The sequence below is a fragment of the Athalia rosae genome, chromosome 1, assembly GCF_917208135.1.
Source record: "Athalia rosae chromosome 1, iyAthRosa1.1, whole genome shotgun sequence".
In the NCBI taxonomy this organism is placed as follows: domain Eukaryota; kingdom Metazoa; phylum Arthropoda; class Insecta; order Hymenoptera; family Athaliidae; genus Athalia; species Athalia rosae.
Window position 1 is genome coordinate 13,863,268 of NC_064026.1, and position 24,122 is coordinate 13,887,389.

The 24,122-nt window shown below is 38.6% G+C and overlaps 1 protein-coding gene across 1 annotated transcript in view; it reads right to left on the minus strand.

The window, feature by feature from the left end:
• Positions 1 to 24,122, minus strand: part of LOC105683196 (acetylcholine receptor subunit alpha-like 1) — a 143,993-nt gene that overhangs the window by 64,790 nt on the left and 55,081 nt on the right. Inside the window, exon 2 of the mRNA XM_048649125.1 lies at positions 19,823 to 20,122. Within this exon, the coding sequence (XP_048505082.1) occupies positions 19,823 to 20,104 (282 nt within the window). The 5' untranslated portion in view covers positions 20,105 to 20,122. The remainder of the gene's footprint in view (positions 1 to 19,822; positions 20,123 to 24,122) is intronic.

A 24,122-nucleotide genomic window follows, 5' to 3' on the forward strand; every position in this document is an offset into this window, starting at 1 on the left:
GAAAGGAAGATCGATCCATCTCTGGAATTGACCGAGTGATCGCCAATTTTCAGCTCTTCGGGATCGAGACTAAAAAATTCATTTTATCGTCTATTTTCAGGTAGTTCGTACCCAGGAATTCGAATCTGAGAGTGTAAGAATTGATCGTATCGAGCTTTTCTTATGTATTTTGACCTCAGGAACACGAATCTGTTGTCCAAACGGAGCTAAGATTCTTTCTCTTCGAGATATCCTCAAATTTGTACCAAAAAATGCGAAAAATCGGGGATAACTCGGTAATTTTCGCAGATAGATTATTTTGGCTTTCAGATTCGAATTTCTGAGATCGAAATACATGAAAATAGCATGGAAAACCCGGGAAAAAAAAATGTTGATTTTTGACCCAAAAATCGATAAATTTGCGCAGGTTCAAATCCCTTTGGGGATTTTGGGGCCAAATTTTTTTTTTCCTCGCGAATTGATCGTATGACACTATTCTGATGTATTTTGACCTCAGGAATCCGATTCTGAAAGGAAAATCGATCCATCTCTGGAATTGACCGAGTGATCGCCAATTTTCAGCTCTTCGGGATCGAGACTAAAAAATTCATTTTATCGTCTATTTTCAGGTAGTTCGTACCCAGGAATTCGAATCTGAGAGTGTAAAAATTGATCGTATCGAGCTTTTCCTATGTATTTTGACCTCAGGAACACGAATCTGTTGTCCAAACGGAGCTAAGATTCTTTCTCTTCGAGATATCCTCAAATTTGTACCAAAAAATGCGAAAAATCGGGGATAACTCGGTAATTTTCGCAGATAGATTATTTTGGCTTTCAGATTCGAATTTCTGAGATCGAAATACATGAAAATAGCATGGAGAACCCGGGAAGAAAAAATGTTGATTTTTGACCCAAAAATCGATAAATTTGCGCAGGTTCAAATCCCTTTGGGGATTTTGGGGCCAAATTTTTTTTTTTCTCGCGAATTGATCGTATGACACTATTCTGATGTATTTTGACCTCAGGAATCCGATTCTGAAAGGAAAATCGATCCATCTCTGGAATTGACCGAGTGATCGCCAATTTTCAGCTCTTCGGGATCGAGACTAAAAAATTCATTTTATCGTCTATTTTCAGGTAGTTCGTACCCAGGAATTCGAATCTGAGAGTGTAAGAATTGATCGTATCGAGCTTTTCTTATGTATTTTGACCTCAGGAACACGAATCTGTTGTCCAAACGGAGCTAAGATTCTTTCTCTTCGAGATATCCTCAAATTTGTACCAAAAAATGCGAAAAATCGGGGTATAACTCGGTAATTTTCGCAGATAGATTATTTTGGCTTTCAGATTCGAATTTCTGAGATCGAAATACATGAAAATAGCATGGAAAACCCGGAAAAAAAAAATGTTGATTTTTGACCCAAAAATCGATAAATTTGCGCAGGTTCAAATCCCTTTGGGGATTTTGGGGCCAAATTTTTTTTTTTCTCGCGAATTGATCGTATGACACTATTCTGATGTATTTTGACCTCAGGAATCCGATTCTGAAAGGAAAATCGATCCATCTCTGGAATTGACCGAGTGATCGCCAATTTTCAGCTCTTCGGGATCGAGACTAAAAAATTCATTTTATCGTCTATTTTCAGGTAGTTCGTACCCAGGAATTCGAATCTGAGAGTGTAAAAATTGATCGTATCGAGCTTTTCTTATGTATTTTGACCTCAGGAACACGAATCTGTTGTCCAAACGGAGCTAAGATTCTTTCTCTTCGAGATATCCTCAAATTTGTACCAAAAAATGCGAAAAAATCGGGGATAACTCGGTAATTTTCGCAGATAGATTATTTTGGCTTTCAGATTCGAATTTCTGAGATCGAAATACATGAAAATAGCATGGAAAACCCGGGAAAAAAAAATGTTGATTTTTGACCCAAAAATCGATAAATTTGCGCAGGTTCAAATCCCTTTGGGGATTTTGGGGCCAAATTTTTTTTTTCCTCGCGAATTGATCGTATGACACTATTCTGATGTATTTTGACCTCAGGAATCCGATTCTGAAAGGAAAATCGATCCATCTCTGGAATTGACCGAGTGATCGCCAATTTTCAGCTCTTCGGGATCGAGACTAAAAAATTCATTTTATCGTCTATTTTCATGTAGTTCGTACCCAGGAATTCGAATCTGAGAGTGTAAAAATTGATCGTATCGAGCTTTTCTTATGTATTTTGACCTCAGGAACACGAATCTGTTGTCCAAATTGAGCTAAGATTCTTTCTCTTCGAGATATCCTCAAATTTGTACCAAAAAATGCGAAAAATCGGGGATAACTCGGTAATTTTCGCAGATAGATTATTTTGGCTTTCAGATTCGAATTTCTGAGATCGAAATACATGAAAATAGCATGGAAAACCCGGGAAAAAAAAATGTTGATTTTTGACCCAAAAATCGATAAATTTGCGCAGGTTCAAATCCCTTTGGGGATTTTGGGGCCAAATTTTTTTTTTTCTCGCGAATTGATCGTATGACACTATTCTGATGTATTTTGACCTCAGGAATCCGATTCTGAAAGGAAAATCAATCCATCTCTGGAATTGACCGAGTGATCGCCAATTTTCAGCTCTTCGGGATCGAGACTAAAAAATTCATTTTATCGTCTATTTTCAGGTAGTTCGTACCCAGGAATTCGAATCTGAGAGTGTAAGAATTGATCGTATCGAGCTTTTCTTATGTATTTTGACCTCAGGAACACGAATCTGTTGTCCAAACGGAGCTAAGATTCTTTCTCTTCGAGATATCCTCAAATTTGTACCAAAAAATGCGAAAAATCGGGGATAACTCGGTAATTTTCGCAGATAGATTATTTTGGCTTTCAGATTTGAATTTCTGAGATCGAAATACATGAAAATAGCATGGAAAACCCGGGAAAAAAAAATGTTGATTTTTGACCCAAAAATCGATAAATTTGCGCAGGTTCAAATCCCTTTGGGGATTTTGGGGCCAAATTTTTTTTTTTCTCGCGAATTCATCGTATGACACTATTCTGATGTATTTTGACCTCAGGAATCCGATTCTGAAAGGAAAATCGATCCATCTCTGGAATTGACCGAGTGATCGCCAATTTTCAGCTCTTCGGGATCGAGACTAAAAAATTCATTTTATCGTCTATTTTCAGGTAGTTCGTACCCAGGAATTCGAATCTGAGAGTGTAAGAATTGATCGTATCGAGCTTTTCTTATGTATTTTGACCTCAGGAACACGAATCTGTTGTCCAAACGGAGCTAAGATTCTTTCTCTTCGAGATATCCTCAAATTTGTACCAAAAAATGCGAAAAATCGGGGATAACTCGGTAATTTTCGCAGATAGATTATTTTGGCTTTCAGATTCGAATTTCTGAGATCGAAATACATGAAAATAGCTTGGAAAACCCGGGAAAAAAAAATGTTGATTTTTGACCCAAAAATCGATAAATTTGCGCAGGTTCAAATCCCTTTGGGGATTTTGGGGCCAAATTTTTTTTTTCCTCGCGAATTGATCGTATGACACTATTCTGATGTATTTTGACCTCAGGAATCCGATTCTGAAAGGAAAATCGATCCATCTCTGGAATTGACCGAGTGATCGCCAATTTTCAGCTCTTCGGGATCGAGACTAAAAAATTCATTTTATCGTCTATTTTCAGGTAGTTCGTACCCAGGAATTCGAATCTGAGAGTGTAAAAATTGATCGTATCGAGCTTTTCTTATGTATTTTGACCTCAGGAACACGAATCTGTTGTCCAAACGGAGCTAAGATTCTTTCTCTTCGAGATATCCTCAAATTTGTACCAAAAAATGCGAAAAATCGGGGATAACTCGGTAATTTTCGCAGATAGATTATTTTGGCTTTCAGATTCGAATTTCTGAGATCGAAATACATGAAAATAGCATGGAAAACCCGGGAAAAAAAAAATGTTGATTTTTGACCCAAAAATCGATAAATTTGCGCAGGTTCAAATCCCTTTGGGGATTTTGGGGCCAAATTTTTTTTTTTCTCGCGAATTGATCGTATGACACTATTCTGATGTATTTTGACCTCAGGAATCCGATTCTGAAAGGAAAATCGATCCATCTCTGGAATTGACCGAGTGATCGCCAATTTTCAGCTCTTCGGGATCGAGACTAAAAAATTCATTTTATCGTCTATTTTCAGGTAGTTCGTACCCAGAAATTCGAATCTGAGAGTGTAAAAATTGATCGTATCGAGCTTTCCTTATGTATTTTGACCTCAGGAACACGAATCTGTTGTCCAAACGGAGCTAAGATTCTTTCTCTTCGAGATATCCTCAAATTTGTACCAAAAAATGCGAAAAATCGGGGATAACTCGGTAATTTTCGCAGATAGATTATTTTGGCTTTCAGATTCGAATTTCTGAGATCGAAATACATGAAAATAGCATGGAAAACCCGGGAAAAAAAAATGTTGATTTTTGACCCAAAAATCGATAAATTTGCGCAGGTTCAAATCCATTTGGGGATTTTGGGGCCAAATTTTTTTTTTTCTCGCGAATTGATCGTATGACACTATTCTAATGTATTTTGACCTCAGGAATCCGATTCTGAAAGGAAAATCGATCCATCTCTGGAATTGACCGAGTGATCGCCAATTTTCAGCTCTTCGGGATCGAGACTAAAAAATTCATTTTATCGTCTATTTTAATGTAGTTCGTACCCAGGAATTCGAATCTGAGAGTGTAAAAATTGATCGTATCGAGCTTTTCCTATGTATTTTGACCTCAGGAACACGAATCTGTTGTCCAAACGGAGCTAAGATTCTTTCTCTTCGAGATATCCTCAAATTTGTACCAAAAAATGCGAAAAATCGGGGATAACTCGGTAATTTTCGCAGATAGATTATTTTGGCTTTCAGATTCGAATTTCTGAGATCGAAATACATGAAAATAGCATGGAAAACCCGGGAAAAAAAAATGTTGATTTTTGACCCAAAAATCGATAAATTTGCGCAGGTTCAAATCCCTTTGGGGATTTTGGGGCCAAATTTTTTTTTTTCTCGCGAATTGATCGTATGACACTATTCTGATGTATTTTGACCTCAGGAATCCGATTCTGAAAGGAAAATCGATCCATCTCTGGAATTGACCGAGTGATCGCCAATTTTCAGCTCTTCGGGATCGAGACAAAAAAATTCATTTTATCGTCTATTTTCAGGTAGTTCGTACGCAGGTATTTGAATCTGAGAGTGTAAGAATTGATCGTATCGAGCTTTTCTTATGTATTTTGACCTCAGGAACACGAATCTGTTGTCCAAACGGAGCTAAGATTCTTTCTCTTCGAGATATCCTCAAATTTGTACCAAAAAATGCGAAAAATCGGGGATAACTCGGTAATTTTCGCAGATAGATTATTTTGGCTTTCAGATTCGAATTTCTGAAATCGAAATACATGAAAATAGCATGGAAAACCAGGGAAAAAAAAATGTTGATTTTTGACCCAAAAATCGATAAATTTGCGCAGGTTCAAATCCCTTTGGGGATTTTGGGGCCAAATTTTTTTTTTTCTCGCGAATTGATCGTATGACACTATTCTGATGTATTTTGACCTCAGGAATCCGATTCTGAAAGGAAAATCGATCCATCTCTGGAATTGACCGAGTGATCGCCAATTTTCAGCTCTTCGGGATCGAGACTAAAAAATTCATTTTATCGTCTATTTTCAGGTAGTTCGTACCCAGGAATTCGAATCTGAGAGTGTAAGAATTGATCGTATCGAGCTTTTCTTATGTATTTTGACCTCAGGAACACGAATCTGTTGTCCAAACGGAGCTAAGATTCTTTCTCTTCGAGATATCCTCAAATTTGTACCAAAAAATGCGAAAAATCGGGGATAACTCGGTAATTTTCGCAGATAGATTATTTTGGCTTTCAGATTCGAATTTCTGAGATCGAAATACATGAAAATAGCATGGAAAACCCGGGAAAAAAAAATGTTGATTTTTGACCCAAAAATCGATAAATTTGCGCAGGTTCAAATCCCTTTGGGGATTTTGGGGCCAAATTTTTTTTTTTCTCGCGAATTCATCGTATGACACTATTCTGATGTATTTTGACCTCAGGAATCCGATTCTGAAAGGAAAATCGATCCATCTCTGGAATTGACCGAGTGATCGCCAATTTTCAGCTCTTCGGGATCGAGACTAAAAAATTCATTTTATCGTCTATTTTCAGGTAGTTCGTACCCAGGAATTCGAATCTGAGAGTGTAAAAATTGATCGTATCGAGCTTTTCTTATGTATTTTGACCTCAGGAACACGAATCTGTTGTCCAAACGGAGCTAAGATTCTTTCTCTTCGAGATATCCTCAAATTTGTACCAAAAAATGCGAAAAATCGGGGATAACTCGGTAATTTTCGCAGATAGATTATTTTGGCTTTCAGATTCGAATTTCTGAGATCGAAATACATGAAAATAGCATGGAAAACCCGGGAAAAAAAAATGTTGATTTTTGACCCAAAAATCGATAAATTTGCGCAGGTTCAAATCCCTTTGGGGATTTTGGGGCCAAATTTTTTTTTTTCTCGCGAATTGATCGTATGACACTATTCTGATGTATTTTGACCTCAGGAATCCGATTCTGAAAGGAAAATCGATCCATCTCTGGAATTGACCGAGTGATCGCCAATTTTCAGCTCTTCGGGATCGAGACAAAAAAATTCATTTTATCGTCTATTTTCAGGTAGTTCGTACGCAGGTATTTGAATCTGAGAGTGTAAGAATTGATCGTATCGAGCTTTTCTTATGTATTTTGACCTCAGGAACACGAATCTGTTGTCCAAACGGAGCTAAGATTCTTTCTCTTCGAGATATCCTCAAATTTGTACCAAAAAATGCGAAAAATCGGGGATAACTCGGTAATTTTCGCAGATAGATTATTTTGGCTTTCAGATTCGAATTTCTGAGATCGAAATACATGAAAATAGCATGGAAAACCAGGGAAAAAAAAATGTTGATTTTTGACCCAAAAATCGATAAATTTGCGCAGGTTCAAATCCCTTTGGGGATTTTGGGGCCAAATTTTTTTTTTTCTCGCGAATTGATCGTATGACACTATTCTGATGTATTTTGACCTCAGGAATCCGATTCTGAAAGGAAAATCGATCCATCTCTGGAATTGACCGAGTGATCGCCAATTTTCAGCTCTTCGGGATCGAGACTAAAAAATTCATTTTATCGTCTATTTTCAGGTAGTTCGTACCCAGGAATTCGAATCTGAGAGTGTAAGAATTGATCGTATCGAGCTTTTCTTATGTATTTTGACCTCAGGAACACGAATCTGTTGTCCAAACGGAGCTAAGATTCTTTCTCTTAGAGATATCCTCAAATTTGTACCAAAAAATGCGAAAAATCGGGGATAACTCGGTAATTTTCGCAGATAGATTATTTTGGCTTTCAGATTCGAATTTCTGAGATCGAAATACATGAAAATAGCATGGAAAACCCGGGAAAAAAAAATGTTGATTTTTGACCCAAAAATCGATAAATTTGCGCAGGTTCAAATCCCTTTGGGGATTTTGGGGCCAAATTTTTTTTTTTCTCGCGAATTCATCGTATGACACTATTCTGATGTATTTTGACCTCAGGAATCCGATTCTGAAAGGAAAATCGATCCATCTCTGGAATTGACCGAGTGATCGCCAATTTTCAGCTCTTCGGGATCGAGACTAAAAAATTCATTTTATCGTCTATTTTCAGGTAGTTCGTACCCAGGAATTCGAATCTGAGAGTGTAAAAATTGATCGTATCGAGCTTTTCTTATGTATTTTGACCTCAGGAACACGAATCTGTTGTCCAAACGGAGCTAAGATTCTTTCTCTTCGAGATATCCTCAAATTTGTACCAAAAAATGCGAAAAATCGGGGATAACTCGGTAATTTTCGCAGATAGATTATTTTGGCTTTCAGATTCGAATTTCTGAGATCGAAATACATGAAAATAGCATGGAAAACCCGGGAAAAAAAAATGTTGATTTTTGACCCAAAAATCGATAAATTTGCGCAGGTTCAAATCCCTTTGGGGATTTTGGGGCCAAATTTTTTTTTTTCTCGCGAATTGATCGTATGACACTATTCTGATGTATTTTGACCTCAGGAATCCGATTCTGAAAGGAAAATCGATCCATCTCTGGAATTGACCGAGTGATCGCCAATTTTCAGCTCTTCGGGATCGAGACTAAAAAATTCATTTTATCGTCTATTTTCAGGTAGTTCGTACCCAGGAATTCGAATCTGAGAGTGTAAGAATTGATCGTATCGAGCTTCTCTTATGTATTTTGACCTCAGGAACACGAATCTGTTGTCCAAACAGAGCTAAGATTCTTTCTCTTCGAGATATCCTCAAATTTGTACCAAAAAATGCGAAAAATCGGGGATAACTCGGTAATTTTCGCAGATAGATTATTTTGGCTTTCAGATTCGAATTTCTGAGATCGAAATACATGAAAATAGCATGGAAAACCCGGGAAAAAAAAATGTTGATTTTTGACCCAAAAATCGATAAATTTGCGCAGGTTCAAATCCCTTTGGGGATTTTGGGGCCAAATTTTTTTTTTTCTCGTGAATTGATCGTATGACACTATTCTAATGTATTTTGACCTCAGGAATCCGAATCTGAAAGGAAAATCGATCCATCTCTGGAATTGACCGAGTGATCGCCAATTTTCAGCTCTTCGGGATCGAGACTAAAAAATTCATTTTATCGTCTATTTTCAGGTAGTTCGTACGCAGGTATTCGAATCTGAGAGTGTAAGAATTGATCGTATCGAGCTTTTTTTATGTATTTTGACCTCAGGAACACGAATCTGTTGTCCAAATTGAGCTACGATTCTTCCTCTTCGAGATATCCTCGAATTTGTACCAAAAAATGCGAAAAATCGGGGATAACTCGGTAATTTTCGCGGATAGATTATTTTGGCTTTCAGATTCGAATTTCTGAGATCGAAATACATGAAAATAGCATGGAAAACCCGGGAAAAAAAAATGTTGATTTTTGACCCAAAAATCGATAAATTTGCGCAGGTTCAAATCCCTTTGGGGATTTTGGGGCCAAATTTTTTTTTTTCTCGCGAATTGATCGTATGACACTATTCTGATGTATTTTGACCTCAGGAATCCGATTCTGAAAGGAAAATCGATCCATCTCTGGAATTGACCGAGTGATCGCCAATTTTCAGCTCTTCGGGATCGAGACTAAAAAATTCATTTTATCGTCTATTTTCAGGTAGTTCGTACCCAGGAATTCGAATCTGAGAGTGTAAAAATTGATCGTATCGAGCTTTTCTTATGTATTTTGACCTCAGGAACACGAATCTGTTGTCCAAACGGAGCTAAGATTCTTTCTCTTCGAGATATCCTCAAATTTGTACCAAAAAATGCGAAAAATCGGGGATAATTCGGTAATTTTCGCGGATAGATTATTTTGGCTTTCAGATTCGAATTTCTGAGATCGAAATACATGAAAATAGCATGGAAAACCCGGGAAAAAAAAATGTTGATTTTTGACCCAAAAATCGATAAATTTGCGCAGGTTCAAATCCCTTTGGGGATTTTGGGGCCAAATTTTTTTTTTTCTCGCGAATTGATCGTATGACACTATTCTGATGTATTTTGACCTCAGGAATCCGATTCTGAAAGGAAAATCGATCCATCTCTGGAATTGACCGAGTGATCGCCAATTTTCAGCTCTTCGGGATCGAGACTAAAAAATTCATTTTATCGTCTATTTTCAGGTAGTTCGTACGCAGGTATTCGAATCTGAGAGTGTAAGAATTGATCGTATCGAGCTTTTCTCATGTATTTTGACCTCAGGAACACGAATCTGTTGTCCAAACGGAGCTAAGATTCTTTCTCTTCGAGATATCCTCAAATTTGTACCAAAAAATGCGAAAAATCGGGGATAACTCGGTAATTTTCGCAGATAGATTATTTTGGCTTTCAGATTCGAATTTCTGAGATCGAAATACATGAAAATAGCATGGAAAACCCGGGAAAAAAAAATGTTGATTTTTGACCCAAAAATCGATAAATTTGCGCAGGTTCAAATCCCTTTGGGGATTTTGGGGCCAAATTTTTTTTTTTCTCGCGAATTGATCGTATGACACTATTCTAATGTATTTTGACCTCAGGAATCCGATTCTGAAAGGAAAATCGATCCATCTCTGGAATTGACCGAGTGATCGCCAATTTTCAGCTCTTCGGGATCGAGACTAAAAAATTCATTTTATCGTCTATTTTCAGGTAGTTCGTACGCAGGTATTCGAATCTGAGAGTGTAAGAATTGATCGTATCGAGCTTTTTTTATGTATTTTGACCTCAGGAACACGAATCTGTTGTCCAAATTGAGCTACGATTCTTCCTCTTCGAGATATCCTCAAATTTGTACCAAAAAATGCGAAAAATCGGGGATAACTCGGTAATTTTCGCAGATAGATTTTTTTGGCTTTTAGATTCGAATTTCTGAGATCGAAATACATGAAAATAGCATGGAAAACCCGGGAAAAAAAAATGTTGATTTTTGACCCAAAAATCGATAAATTTGCGCAGGTTCAAATCCCTTTGGGGATTTTGGGGCCAAATTTTTTTTTTTCTCGCGAATTGATCGTATGACACTATTCTAATGTATTTTGACCTCAGGAATCCGATTCTGAAAGGAAAATCGATCCATCTCTGGAATTGACCGAGTGATCGCCAATTTTCAGCTCTTCGGGATCGAGACTAAAAAATTCATTTTATCGTCTATTTTCAGGTAGTTCGTACCCAGGAATTCGAATCTGAGAGTGTAAAAATTGATCGTATCGAGCTTTTCTTATGTATTTTGACCTCAGGAACACGAATCTGTTGTCCAAACGGAGCTAAGATTCTTTCTCTTCGAGATATCCTCAAATTTGTACCAAAAAATGCGAAAAATCGGGGATAACTCGGTAATTTTCGCGGATAGATTATTTTGGCTTTCAGATTCGAATTTCTGAGATCGAAATACATGAAAATAGCATGGAAAACCCGGGAAAAAAAAATGTTGATTTTTGACCCAAAAATCGATAAATTTGCGCAGGTTCAAATCCCTTTGGGGATTTTGGGGCCAAATTTTTTTTTTTCTCGCGAATTGATCGTATGACACTATTCTGATGTATTTTGACCTCAGGAATCCGATTCTGAAAGGAAAATCGATCCATCTCTGGAATTGACCGAGTGATCGCCAATTTTCAGCTCTTCGGGATCGAGACTAAAAAATTCATTTTATCGTCTATTTTCAGGTAGTTCGTACGCAGGTATTCGAATCTGAGAGTGTAAGAATTGATCGTATCGAGCTTTTCTTATGTATTTTGACCTCAGGAACACGAATCTGTTGTCCAAACGGAGCTAAGATTCTTTCTCTTAGAGATATCCTCAAATTTGTACCAAAAAATGCGAAAAATCGGGGATAACTCGGTAATTTTCGCAGATAGATTATTTTGGCTTTCAGATTCGAATTTCTGAGATCGAAATACATGAAAATAGCATGAAAAACCCGGGAAAAAAAAATGTTGATTTTTGACCCAAAAATCGATAAATTTGCGCAGGTTCAAATCCCTTTGGGGATTTTGGGGCCAAATTTTTTTTTTTCTCGCGAATTGATCGTATGACACTATTCTGATGTATTTTGACCTCAGGAATCCGATTCTGAAAGGAAAATCGATCCATCTCTGGAATTGACCGAGTGATCGCCAATTTTCAGCTCTTCGGGATCGAGACTAAAAAATTCATTTTATCGTCTATTTTCAGGTAGTTCGTACCCAGGAATTCGAATCTGAGAGTGTAAAAATTGATCGTATCGAGCTTTTCTTATGTATTTTGACCTCAGGAACACGAATCTGTTGTCCAAACGGAGCTAAGATTCTTTCTCTTCGAGATATCCTCAAATTTGTACCAAAAAATGCGAAAAATCGGGGATAACTCGGTAATTTTCGCAGATAGATTATTTTGGCTTTCAGATTCGAATTTCTGAGATCGAAATACATGAAAATAGCATGGAAAACCCGGGAAAAAAAAATGTTGATTTTTGACCCAAAAATCGATAAATTTGCGCAGGTTCAAATCCCTTTGGGGATTTTGGGGCCAAATTTTTTTTTTTCTCGCGAATTGATCGTATGACACTATTCTGATGTATTTTGACCTCAGGAATCCGATTCTGAAAGGAAAATCGATCCATCTCTGGAATTGACCGAGTGATCGCCAATTTTCAGCTCTTCGGGATCGAGACTAAAAAATTCATTTTATCGTCTATTTTCAGGTAGTTCGTACGCAGGTATTCGAATCTGAGAGTGTAAGAATTGATCGTATCGAGCTTTTTTTATGTATTTTGACCTCAGGAACACGAATCTGTTGTCCAAATTGAGCTACGATTCTTCCTCTTCGAGATATCCTCAAATTTGTACCAAAAAATGCGAAAAATCGGGGATAACTCGGTAATTTTCGCGGATAGATTATTTTGGCTTTCAGATTCGAATTTCTGAGATCGAAATACATGAAAATAGCATGGAAAACCCGGGAAAAAAAAATGTTGATTTTTGACCCAAAAATCGATAAATTTGCGCAGGTTCAAATCCCTTTGGGGATTTTGGGGCCAAATTTTTTTTTTTCTCGCGAATTGATCGTATGACACTATTCTGATGTATTTTGACCTCAGGAATCCGATTCTGAAAGGAAAATCGATCCATCTCTGGAATTGACCGAGTGATCGCCAATTTTCAGCTCTTCGGGATCGAGACTAAAAAATTCATTTTATCGTCTATTTTCAGGTAGTTCGTACCCAGGAATTCGAATCTGAGAGTGTAAAAATTGATCGTATCGAGCTTTTCTTATGTATTTTGACCTCAGGAACACGAATCTGTTGTCCAAACGGAGCTAAGATTCTTTCTCTTCGAGATATCCTCAAATTTGTACCAAAAAATGCGAAAAATCGGGGATAATTCGGTAATTTTCGCGGATAGATTATTTTGGCTTTCAGATTCGAATTTCTGAGATCGAAATACATGAAAATAGCATGGAAAACCCGGGAAAAAAAAATGTTGATTTTTGACCCAAAAATCGATAAATTTGCGCAGGTTCAAATCCCTTTGGGGATTTTGGGGCCAAATTTTTTTTTTTCTCGCGAATTGATCGTATGACACTATTCTGATGTATTTTGACCTCAGGAATCCGATTCTGAAAGGAAAATCGATCCATCTCTGGAATTGACCGAGTGATCGCCAATTTTCAGCTCTTCGGGATCGAGACTAAAAAATTCATTTTATCGTCTATTTTCAGGTAGTTCGTACGCAGGTATTCGAATCTGAGAGTGTAAGAATTGATCGTATCGAGCTTTTCTCATGTATTTTGACCTCAGGAACACGAATCTGTTGTCCAAACGGAGCTAAGATTCTTTCTCTTCGAGATATCCTCAAATTTGTACCAAAAAATGCGAAAAATCGGGGATAACTCGGTAATTTTCGCAGATAGATTTTTTTGGCTTTTAGATTCGAATTTCTGAGATCGAAATACATGAAAATAGCATGGAAAACCCGGGAAAAAAAAATGTTGATTTTTGACCCAAAAATCGATAAATTTGCGCAGGTTCAAATCCCTTTGGGGATTTTGGGGCCAAATTTTTTTTTTTCTCGCGAATTGATCGTATGACACTATTCTAATGTATTTTGACCTCAGGAATCCGATTCTGAAAGGAAAATCGATCCATCTCTGGAATTGACCGAGTGATCGCCAATTTTCAGCTCTTCGGGATCGAGACTAAAAAATTCATTTTATCGTCTATTTTCAGGTAGTTCGTACCCAGGAATTCGAATCTGAGAGTGTAAAAATTGATCGTATCGAGCTTTTCTTATGTATTTTGACCTCAGGAACACGAATCTGTTGTCCAAACGGAGCTAAGATTCTTTCTCTTCGAGATATCCTCAAATTTGTACCAAAAAATGCGAAAAATCGGGGATAACTCGGTAATTTTCGCGGATAGATTATTTTGGCTTTCAGATTCGAATTTCTGAGATCGAAATACATGAAAATAGCATGGAAAACCCGGGAAAAAAAAATGTTGATTTTTGACCCAAAAATCGATAAATTTGCGCAGGTTCAAATCCCTTTGGGGATTTTGGGGCCAAATTTTTTTTTTTCTCGCGAATTGATCGTATGACACTATTCTGATGTATTTTGACCTCAGGAATCCGATTCTGAAAGGAAAATCGATCCATCTCTGGAATTGACCGAGTGATCGCCAATTTTCAGCTCTTCGGGATCGAGACTAAAAAATTCATTTTATCGTCTATTTTCAGGTAGTTCGTACGCAGGTATTCGAATCTGAGAGTGTAAGAATTGATCGTATCGAGCTTTTCTTATGTATTTTGACCTCAGGAACACGAATCTGTTGTCCAAACGGAGCTAAGATTCTTTCTCTTAGAGATATCCTCAAATTTGTACCAAAAAATGCGAAAAATCGGGGATAACTCGGTAATTTTCGCAGATAGATTATTTTGGCTTTCAGATTCGAATTTCTGAGATCGAAATACATGAAAATAGCATGGAAAACCCGGGAAAAAAAAATGTTGATTTTTGACCCAAAAATCGATAAATTTGCGCAGGTTCAAATCCCTTTGGGGATTTTGGGGCCAAATTTTTTTTTTTCTCGCGAATTGATCGTATGACACTATTCTGATGTATTTTGACCTCAGGAATCCGATTCTGAAAGGAAAATCGATCCATCTCTGGAATTGACCGAGTGATCGCCAATTTTCAGCTCTTCGGGATCGAGACTAAAAAATTCATTTTATCGTCTATTTTCAGGTAGTTCGTACCCAGGAATTCGAATCTGAGAGTGTAAAAATTGATCGTATCGAGCTTTTCTTATGTATTTTGACCTCAGGAACACGAATCTGTTGTCCAAACGGAGCTAAGATTCTTTCTCTTCGAGATATCCTCAAATTTGTACCAAAAAATGCGAAAAATCGGGGATAACTCGGTAATTTTCGCAGATAGATTATTTTGGCTTTCAGATTCGAATTTCTGAGATCGAAATACATGAAAATAGCATGGAAAACCCGGGAAAAAAAAATGTTGATTTTTGACCCAAAAATCGATAAATTTGCGCAGGTTCAAATCCCTTTGGGGATTTTGGGGCCAAATTTTTTTTTTTCTCGCGAATTGATCGTATGACACTATTCTGATGTATTTTGACCTCAGGAATCCGATTCTGAAAGGAAAATCGATCCATCTCTGGAATTGACCGAGTGATCGCCAATTTTCAGCTCTTCGGGATCGAGACTAAAAAATTCATTTTATCGTCTATTTTCAGGTAGTTCGTACCCAGGAATTCGAATCTGAGAGTGTAAGAATTGATCGTATCGAGCTTTTCTTATGTATTTTGACCTCAGGAACACGAATCTGTTGTCCAAACGGAGCTAAGATTCTTTCTCTTCGAGATATCCTCAAATTTGTACCAAAAAATGCGAAAAATCGGGGATAACTCGGTAATTTTCGCAGATAGATTATTTTGGCTTTCAGATTCGAATTTCTGAGATCGAAATACATGAAAATAGCATGGAAAACCCGGGAAAAAAAAATGTTGATTTTTGACCCAAAAATCGATAAATTTGCGCAGGTTCAAATCCCTTTGGGGATTTTGGGGCCAAATTTTTTTTTTTCTCGCGAATTGATCGTATGACACTATTCTGATGTATTTTGACCTCAGGAATCCGATTCTGAAAGGAAAATCGATCCATCTCTGGAATTGACCGAGTGATCGCCAATTTTCAGCTCTTCGGGATCGAGACTAAAAAATTCATTTTATCGTCTATTTTCAGGTAGTTCGTACGCAGGTATTCGAATCTGAGAGTGTAAGAATTGATCGTATCGAGCTTTTCTTATGTATTTTGACCTCAGGAACACGAATCTGTTGTCCAAACGGAGCTAAGATTCTTTCTCTTAGAGATATCCTCAAATTTGTACCAAAAAATGCGAAAAATCGGGGATAACTCGGTAATTTTCGCAGATAGATTATTTTGGCTTTCAGATTCGAATTTCTGAGATCGAAATACATGAAAATAGCATGGAAAACCCGGGAAAAAAAAATGTTGATTTTTGACCCAAAAATCGATAAATTTGCGCAGGTTCAAATCCCTTTGGGGATTTTGGGGCCAAATTTTTTTTTTTCTCGCGAATTGATCGTATGACACTATTCTGATGTATTTTGACCTCAGGAATCCGATTCTGAAAGGAAAATCGATCCATCTCTGGAATTGACCGAGTGATCGCCAATTTTCAGCTCTTCGGGATCGAGACTAAAAAATTCATTTTATCGTCTATTTTCAGGTAGTTCGTACCCAGGAATTCGAATCTGAGAGTGTAAAAATTGATCGTATCGAGCTTTTCTTATGTATTTTGACCTCAGGAACACGAATCTGTTGTCCAAACGGAGCTAAGATTCTTTCTCTTCGAGATATCCTCAAATTTGTACCAAAAAATGCGAAAAATCGGGGATAACTCGGTAATTTTCGCAGATAGATTATTTTGGCTTTCAGATTCGAATTTCTGAGATCGAAATACATGAAAATAGCATGGAAAACCCGGGAAAAAAAAATGTTGATTTTTGACCCAAAAATCGATAAATTTGCGCAGGTTCAAATCCCTTTGGGGATTTTGGGGCCAAATTTTTTTTTTTCTCGTGAATTGATCGTATGACACTATTCTAATGTATTTTGACCTCAGGAATCCGATTCTGAAAGGAAAATCGATCCATCTCTGGAATTGACCGAGTGATCGCCAATTTTCAGCTCTTCGGGATCGAGACTAAAAAATTCATTTTATCGTCTATTTTCAGGTAGTTCGTACGCAGGTATTCGAATCTGAGAGTGTAAGAATTGATCGTATCGAGCTTTTTTTATGTATTTTGACCTCAGGAACACGAATCTGTTGTCCAAATTGAGCTACGATTCTTCCTCTTCGAGATATCCTCAAATTTGTACCAAAAAATGCGAAAAATCGGGGATAACTCGGTAATTTTCGCAGATAGATTTTTTTGGCTTTCAGATTCGAATTTCTGAGATCGAAATACATGAAAATAGCATGGAAAACCCGGGAAAAAAAAATGTTGATTTTTGACCCAAAAATCGATAAATTTGCGCAGGTTCAAATCCCTTTGGGGATTTTGGGGCCAAATTTTTTTTTTTCTCGCGAATTGATCGTATGACACTATTCTAATGTATTTTGACCTCAGGAATCCGATTCTGAAAGGAAAATCGATCCATCTCTGGAATTGACCGAGTGATCGCCAATTTTCAGCTCTTCGGGATCGAGACTAAAAAATTCATTTTATCGTCTATTTTCAGGTAGTTCGTACCCAGGAATTCGAATCTGAGAGTGTAAAAATTGATCGTATCGAGCTTTTCTTATGTATTTTGACCTCAGGAACACGAATCTGTTGTCCAAACGGAGCTAAGATTCTTTCTCTTCGAGATATCCTCAAATTTGTACCAAAAAATGCGAAAAATCGGGGATAACTCGGTAATTTTCGCGGATAGATTATTTTGGCTTTTAGATTCGAATTTCTGAGATCGAAATACATGAAAATAGCATGGAAAACCCGGGAAAAAAAAATGTTGATTTTTGACCCAAAAATCGATAAATTTGCGCAGGTTCAAATCCCTTTGGGGATTTTGGGGCCAAATTTTTTTTTTTCTCGCGAATTGATCGTATGACACTATTCTGATGTATTTTGACCTCAGGAATCCGATTCTGAAAGGAAAGTCGATCCATCTCTGGAATTGACCGAGTGATCGCCAATTTTCAGCTCTCCGGGATCGAGACTAAAAAATTCATTTTATCGTCTATTTTCAGGTAGTTCGTACCCAGGAATTCGAATCTGAGAGTGTAAGAATTGATCGTATCGAGCTTTTCTTATGTATTTTGACCTCAGGAACACGAATCTGTTGCCCAAACGGAGCTAAGATTCTTTCTCTTCGAGATATCCTCAAATTTGTACCAAAAAATGCGAAAAATCGGGGATAACTCGGTAATTTTCGCAGATAGATTATTTTGGCTTTCAGATTCCAATTTCTGAGATCGAAATACATGAAAATAGCATGGAAAACCCGGGAAAAAAAAATGTTGATTTTTGACCCAAAAATCGATAAATTTGCGCAGGTTCAAATCCCTTTGGGGATTTTGGGGCCAAATTTTTTTTTTTCTCGCGAATTGATCGTATGACACTATTCTAATGTATTTTGACCTCAGGAATCCGATTCTGAAAGGAAAATCGATCCATCTCTGGAATTGACCGAGTGATCGCCAATTTTCAGCTCTTCGGGATCGAGACTAAAAAATTCATTTTATCGTCTATTTTCAGGTAGTTCGTACGCAGGTATTCGAATCTGAGAGTGTAAGAATTGATCGTATCGAGCTTTTCTCATGTATTTTGACCTCAGGAACACGAATCTGTTGTCCAAACGGAGCTAAGATTCTTTCTCTTCGAGATATCCTCAAATTTGTACCAAAAAATGCGAAAAATCGGGGATAACTCGGTAATTTTCGCAGATAGATTATTTTGGCTTTCAGATTCGAATTTCTGAGATCGAAATACATGAAAATAGCATGGAAAACCCGGGAAAAAAAAATGTTGATTTTTGACCCAAAAATCGATAAATTTGCGCAGGTTCAAATCCCTTTGGGGATTTTGGGGCCAAATTTTTTTTTTTCTCGCGAATTGATCGTATGACACTATTCTGATGTATTTTGACCTCAGGAATCCGATTCTGAAAGGAAAATCGATCCATCTCTGGAATTGACCGAGTGATCGCCAATTTTCAGCTCTTCGGGATCGAGACTAAAAAATTCATTTTATCGTCTATTTTCAGGTAGTTCGTACGCAGGTATTCGAATCTGAGAGTGTAAGAATTGATCGTATCGAGCTTTTCTCATGTATTTTGACCTCAGGAACACGAATCTGTTGTCCAAACGGAGCTAAGATTCTTCCTCTTCGAGATATCCTCAAATTTGTACCAAAAAATGCGAAAAATCGGGGATAACTCGGTAATTTTCGCAGATAGATTATTTTGGCTTTCAGATTCGAATTTCTGAGATCGAAATACATGAAAATAGCATGGAAAACCCGGGAGAAAAAAATGTTGATTTTTGACCCAAAAATCGATAAATTTGCGCAGGTTCAAATCCCTTTGGGGATTTTGGGGCCAAATTTTTTTTTTTCTCGCGAATTGATCGTATGACACTATTCTGATGTATTTTGACCTCAGGAATTCGATTCTGAAAGGAAAATTGATCCATCTCTGAAATTGACCGAGTGATCGCCAATTTTCAGCTCTTTGGGATCAAGAATAAAAAATTTATTTCATCGTCTATTCTAATGCAATCCGTACCCAGGAATTTGAATCTGAGAGAATAAGAATTCTCACGCAACGCCTACGACCGTAGTCGAGACGGATGCCGGGTTGAGAATTTTTCTCAGAACGCTACTGTAACGGAAAAAACGAAATTGACACGTAATCATATCGGACTAGAAACATTCGATGATGTTGGAGGGGTAAAGTTCACTTCGAGCCAACTCACTCGATTACAATCGGAGGAACAAAAACTGTCGCGGCGGTCTTATATTCGGAAAAGTCCATATGTATTGAAATTTAAACTTGGCTCGAACAATGAGTTCGAAGAAATGCACGGCAAATGTTGGGCTGTCGCGGATCGAGGCGGATGAAGATAACGAGGGGACGTATAACCGCGGATAACTGTGTGTGCATTACATAAATTATACAAGTCTACTTACGACATCGATCAGTTGGGAGAGCCGGAGGCCCATCTTGACTGTGAGTCGGTCGCTATTATTGCCGACGGGGCGTATAAGGCGGTTGTAGTTTGAGAGGAGGTCATCGTAGAGTCGCTTGGCATCGGGGTTCGCCTCAGCGCCCGGGATCGCCGGAACGAGGCACGACATCGCCATCGCCATCGCCAGCAATCCCCCCAACCTGGTCCACCACCTCCCCCAGCTTTCGTTACCGCTACCGCTACCGCCATCCCGACCGCCTGCCGACCAAACATCTCTATGCATCGTACGCCTTGTCCACCCCTGTAACAAACGGAAACACGCTCTCGTCATTTATCTCCGATAAGCTGGCGGTAGCCGACCGGGCGAGCTATTTTCTCCAACTATTCACCGGAGCTGCGGAAAATATTTTCATCTCCTCTCAAATCCGAGGTACGACCGAACAAAAATTACACACCGTCGCGCCTTCTTACCGTATGAAATTTTTTTCATACCTCTGTTGAAAATACGCATCGAAGGTAGAAACTCAGCATCGTATATTTCCGTTGATGAAAATCCACATAATTCATTTGAAATAACCGCGTATTTCATGGTGACATAATTAGCAATTTTTATTATGCATGTGACCCTGGTAAGATTGAAAAAAAAAAAAAAATAAATAATGTGCGCAGTACAATTGTAAGTTAATTTGTTAATTTGCATTTTACGTTTGAAAATTGTTCATACTTGTTTCATGTGATAAATGTTCCTGTTCGTTAAATGTAAGAATATTCATGTTTGTTCAATTTCAAAAAATTTTCACATAAAATGTTCAACTGTCTACATCAGTTTTTTTTTTTCAATCGATGCGTGCCCCGCGATCAGCAGCACTCGCCTCGCTCGTGCCGCAAATTTCAATTTTTTTCGATGCAATAGATTCAATAATTTCATTTTTTTTCGTACTTTCGACCGGCTACAGAGAAAAATGGTATCTATTCATTACACGGACAGGAGATTGAGAATATCCCGCCCTAGCAGTGGTCAGGACAAGCGATTTCGAGCGATGCGTTCATCGTTCACTCGGTGAAATATTGAAAACCTGCAGTAGAGCGTACGAGTCCAAAGCCGAGCACGCGTACGTGCTTCGTTTATTTTTATTTCCTTATTTTTTATAAAGCACTCTGCTTCGTCTCAGGTGTGAATTCGCTCCGAGCCGTAATATAATCATCGTCTCGTCGGTCGCGATGTAAAGTTCCCCGCTGATACATCATCATCGCGGGCAACCTACTTCCGTAAGACGAGAAAGTGTATATCGTACGTTATATCGGGGTTGGGGCTGGACAAATTGGGATTCGTATAGGTGCGGGGACGGAGCTGGTGTATCGCTCGCTCAACGGTAGAGTCGAGAGTTACGCGGATCGAGTCAGTGGTATCTACTGGCCGGACGTGTCCCTTAATCGTTCGATCAGCGCTCCATAATTGGATCCTTCCTCCCACACATTTTGTCAAATTATACACGTTCATAGACACATCTACACGTACGTATAGTTACGTGCATCATCTATTGCCTACGTGCGTACGCAGTCTCTTGGTCGAAAATTCGATAATTCCTACGTACCTACGTTCACCTGTATAGTCGTGCCATTTTGGCATGAAAATTGAGGAATTTCGTTTACCGCTATAGGTCGAAAGTATAAACGAGTTTGTATTTTGATTATCAAGTATGAAAGCGAATAAGAAAGTGGATACTGCAGATGAGGCTAAAAGGATGAACAAAAAGCTATGCATATAAATTTAAAGAGCGAAAGTAAAAGATCCTGCGCACGCGAACCGGATTCTGCCGAAGCTCAGGATCTGGAGAAAAATTAAGAGCGGCTCAAGTCTATCGCTCAACTCGAATGGACCATCTTTCTCTGTTAGACGATGAAAAATGAAGGTCTCTGGGATACCGCGGAGGCAGATATATATATGTATATATATATATAAAAAGGCGCAGCGTCGCTGGGGGGACAAGATCCACCCGGGGTTGGTTTTGGATTTCTTATCTTCGGAGGTCGTCGATGGGGCCGGCCGTTCCACGACCGAGATAACACAGCCTCCTCCGCGCTTTTCCTCGGTGGTCATTACCAGCCAACCCCCCCTTATCCGCGCTTCGTCGCGGACCAATGTCTTTGCCTCTTTCAGCTAATCTTCAAAGAATTCTGGACAACGTATAGGTAATTTTGCGAATTAAAAGAGAACCCCGCATTATTCCGAGCGTATGCGTCGGACGGGAAATCGCACAACGGATCACCAATGGCCCGTGATCCTTTTCTCATTTTACATCAGCTCAATTATTTTTCTTTCCCATCTTGCGAAATAACGTATCGCTACAGGTAGACGCATTTTTTATTCGTGAACGGAATGATCGCGAGATATCCAAGAAAGTCCGATATGATTTAATGCAGATGTAAGGTATACTATACGTATAACACGTAATGCTGTCGGCGCTGCGGTACCAGATATCCGACATAGGTTCCGGTATAGTTTACTCGTCTGCTGTATTCGCACGTTCTCGTCCATGCAACCGGTTAGACTGGCATACCAAACACCCGCGGAATCCAATTTTCCGTATATGTATATCTCTCACCGCATAGATCGAAGACAGGGATACCATATGAGAAGGGGTAATATGCTTGTACAGTTCATAAGATGTATCAAGTGAAATGAATCCAGGTGTTGCGATGATATATGCATGGAATTCTTCTACACCTCTGTGAATTCGAATAATGCGAGCACATCCGGTCACGCGACCCAACGACCAGCTACCGACGGACAAGAGAAACTTGAAAACGTGCGGTAAAATCGTAGAACTGTATTCCAAGAATCATTGAAATTATACGTCGTAGTAACGATACTCCGCGCGAACTTGTCATCCGATTTCGTAAAATATTACTAATTTCGGTTGGGACAACCAATTGTTATTTGCCGCAGTACGCGCGCGGTGTATCGTGACGAAGTGTCCTCGGAGCGTATACAATAGTTTCCCGCTTGACGTCGATGTATTTCGATCGTTGAGGCAAAAAGAAACCCTTCTACGCTTGTAGGGAGGCGACTACTCCGTCGGTCGTTCGGATGTTCATAGAGTTGGGAATTCGACGGTCTTACATGCTCCGGGCTGGAGCGCGCCCGGATTGATGGATGATCGTGGTTAAGGCTCATTATCGGTGCCATTATACCGACTTCCCTCGGATCGTTCGATCCTCTGACAAATAACAGGATGTAAAAGCTGTCCTTCGTCACTCGACCGATTGTATATACCTAGAGTCGACATCGGAATGGACAGTCATGCACCACAGCGTTCGCGGTATCTCAATTGTCCCAAATGACTTGGATATCTCCGAGGTAAATTACTGGAAATTTTGCAAATTCGACCGTACTAGTTGGTGTGGATAGAAGAAGGAGAAAAAAAAATGATAAGAGAAGCTCCGTGTTTAATTGAAAGAATTTTGGTTTCAATCTTCTATGCATATGTATATAATAATCGAAACTTCTACCGGGTATGTGGTACGGGGGCAACGTGTTCGGGTAACTCGATCGCGTGATCAACTACGCCCCGTAATTTTCATGCACGCTACGTGATCGCTTACTCGCATCATGGCCCGGAGTGCTTTGAATTAGCTTTGAAAAGGCGCACGGTGCACTGAAAATTAAGGATTATCGATCTGCAGCGCGCACCTCGTGTGCGTTATCATCGATTTAACGTAATCCAATCCCACGTGTCCGTTCACGCGTTATCTCATATCCCGCCGGTGTATATCGGGTATACCTATATATATAGGTGTACGCTATAGCTTTTCGATTAGGCGAAAGCTTTTCCATCGCGTCCATTCAATTTTTCGACGACACCGGCGTGAGTAACCGCTGTAAAAATTCGGTTAAAAGGTGCGGGTGTAATTAATAAGCGTCTATCGGGATATACCAGGGTCTTTCGAATCTACGAAATACGGAAATTATATCCAATTGAAATTGAATCCAATTGGAGTTGTTAGCAGCGAGCGAGAAACAAGGAAATAAAATTTATCAGCTAGGCTGAGATGCGATGGAAGGAGTAAGTAGTCGAAATTCGAACCGGGTCAACCATGCTGTAAGTCGCGATTCAATCTACTTATATATACATATATATATATATAAGAAAGAGTGGCAATTTAACTCGGTAGGTAATTCGCAGAGATCAATTCGATTTATGCGATCGATTAACCGAAAAATACCGAAGCTAAGCGAATCTCCGATACTCGGTCGTTTTTTCCATCGAATAAAGTTGGCGAAAAATTGTGACGATTGA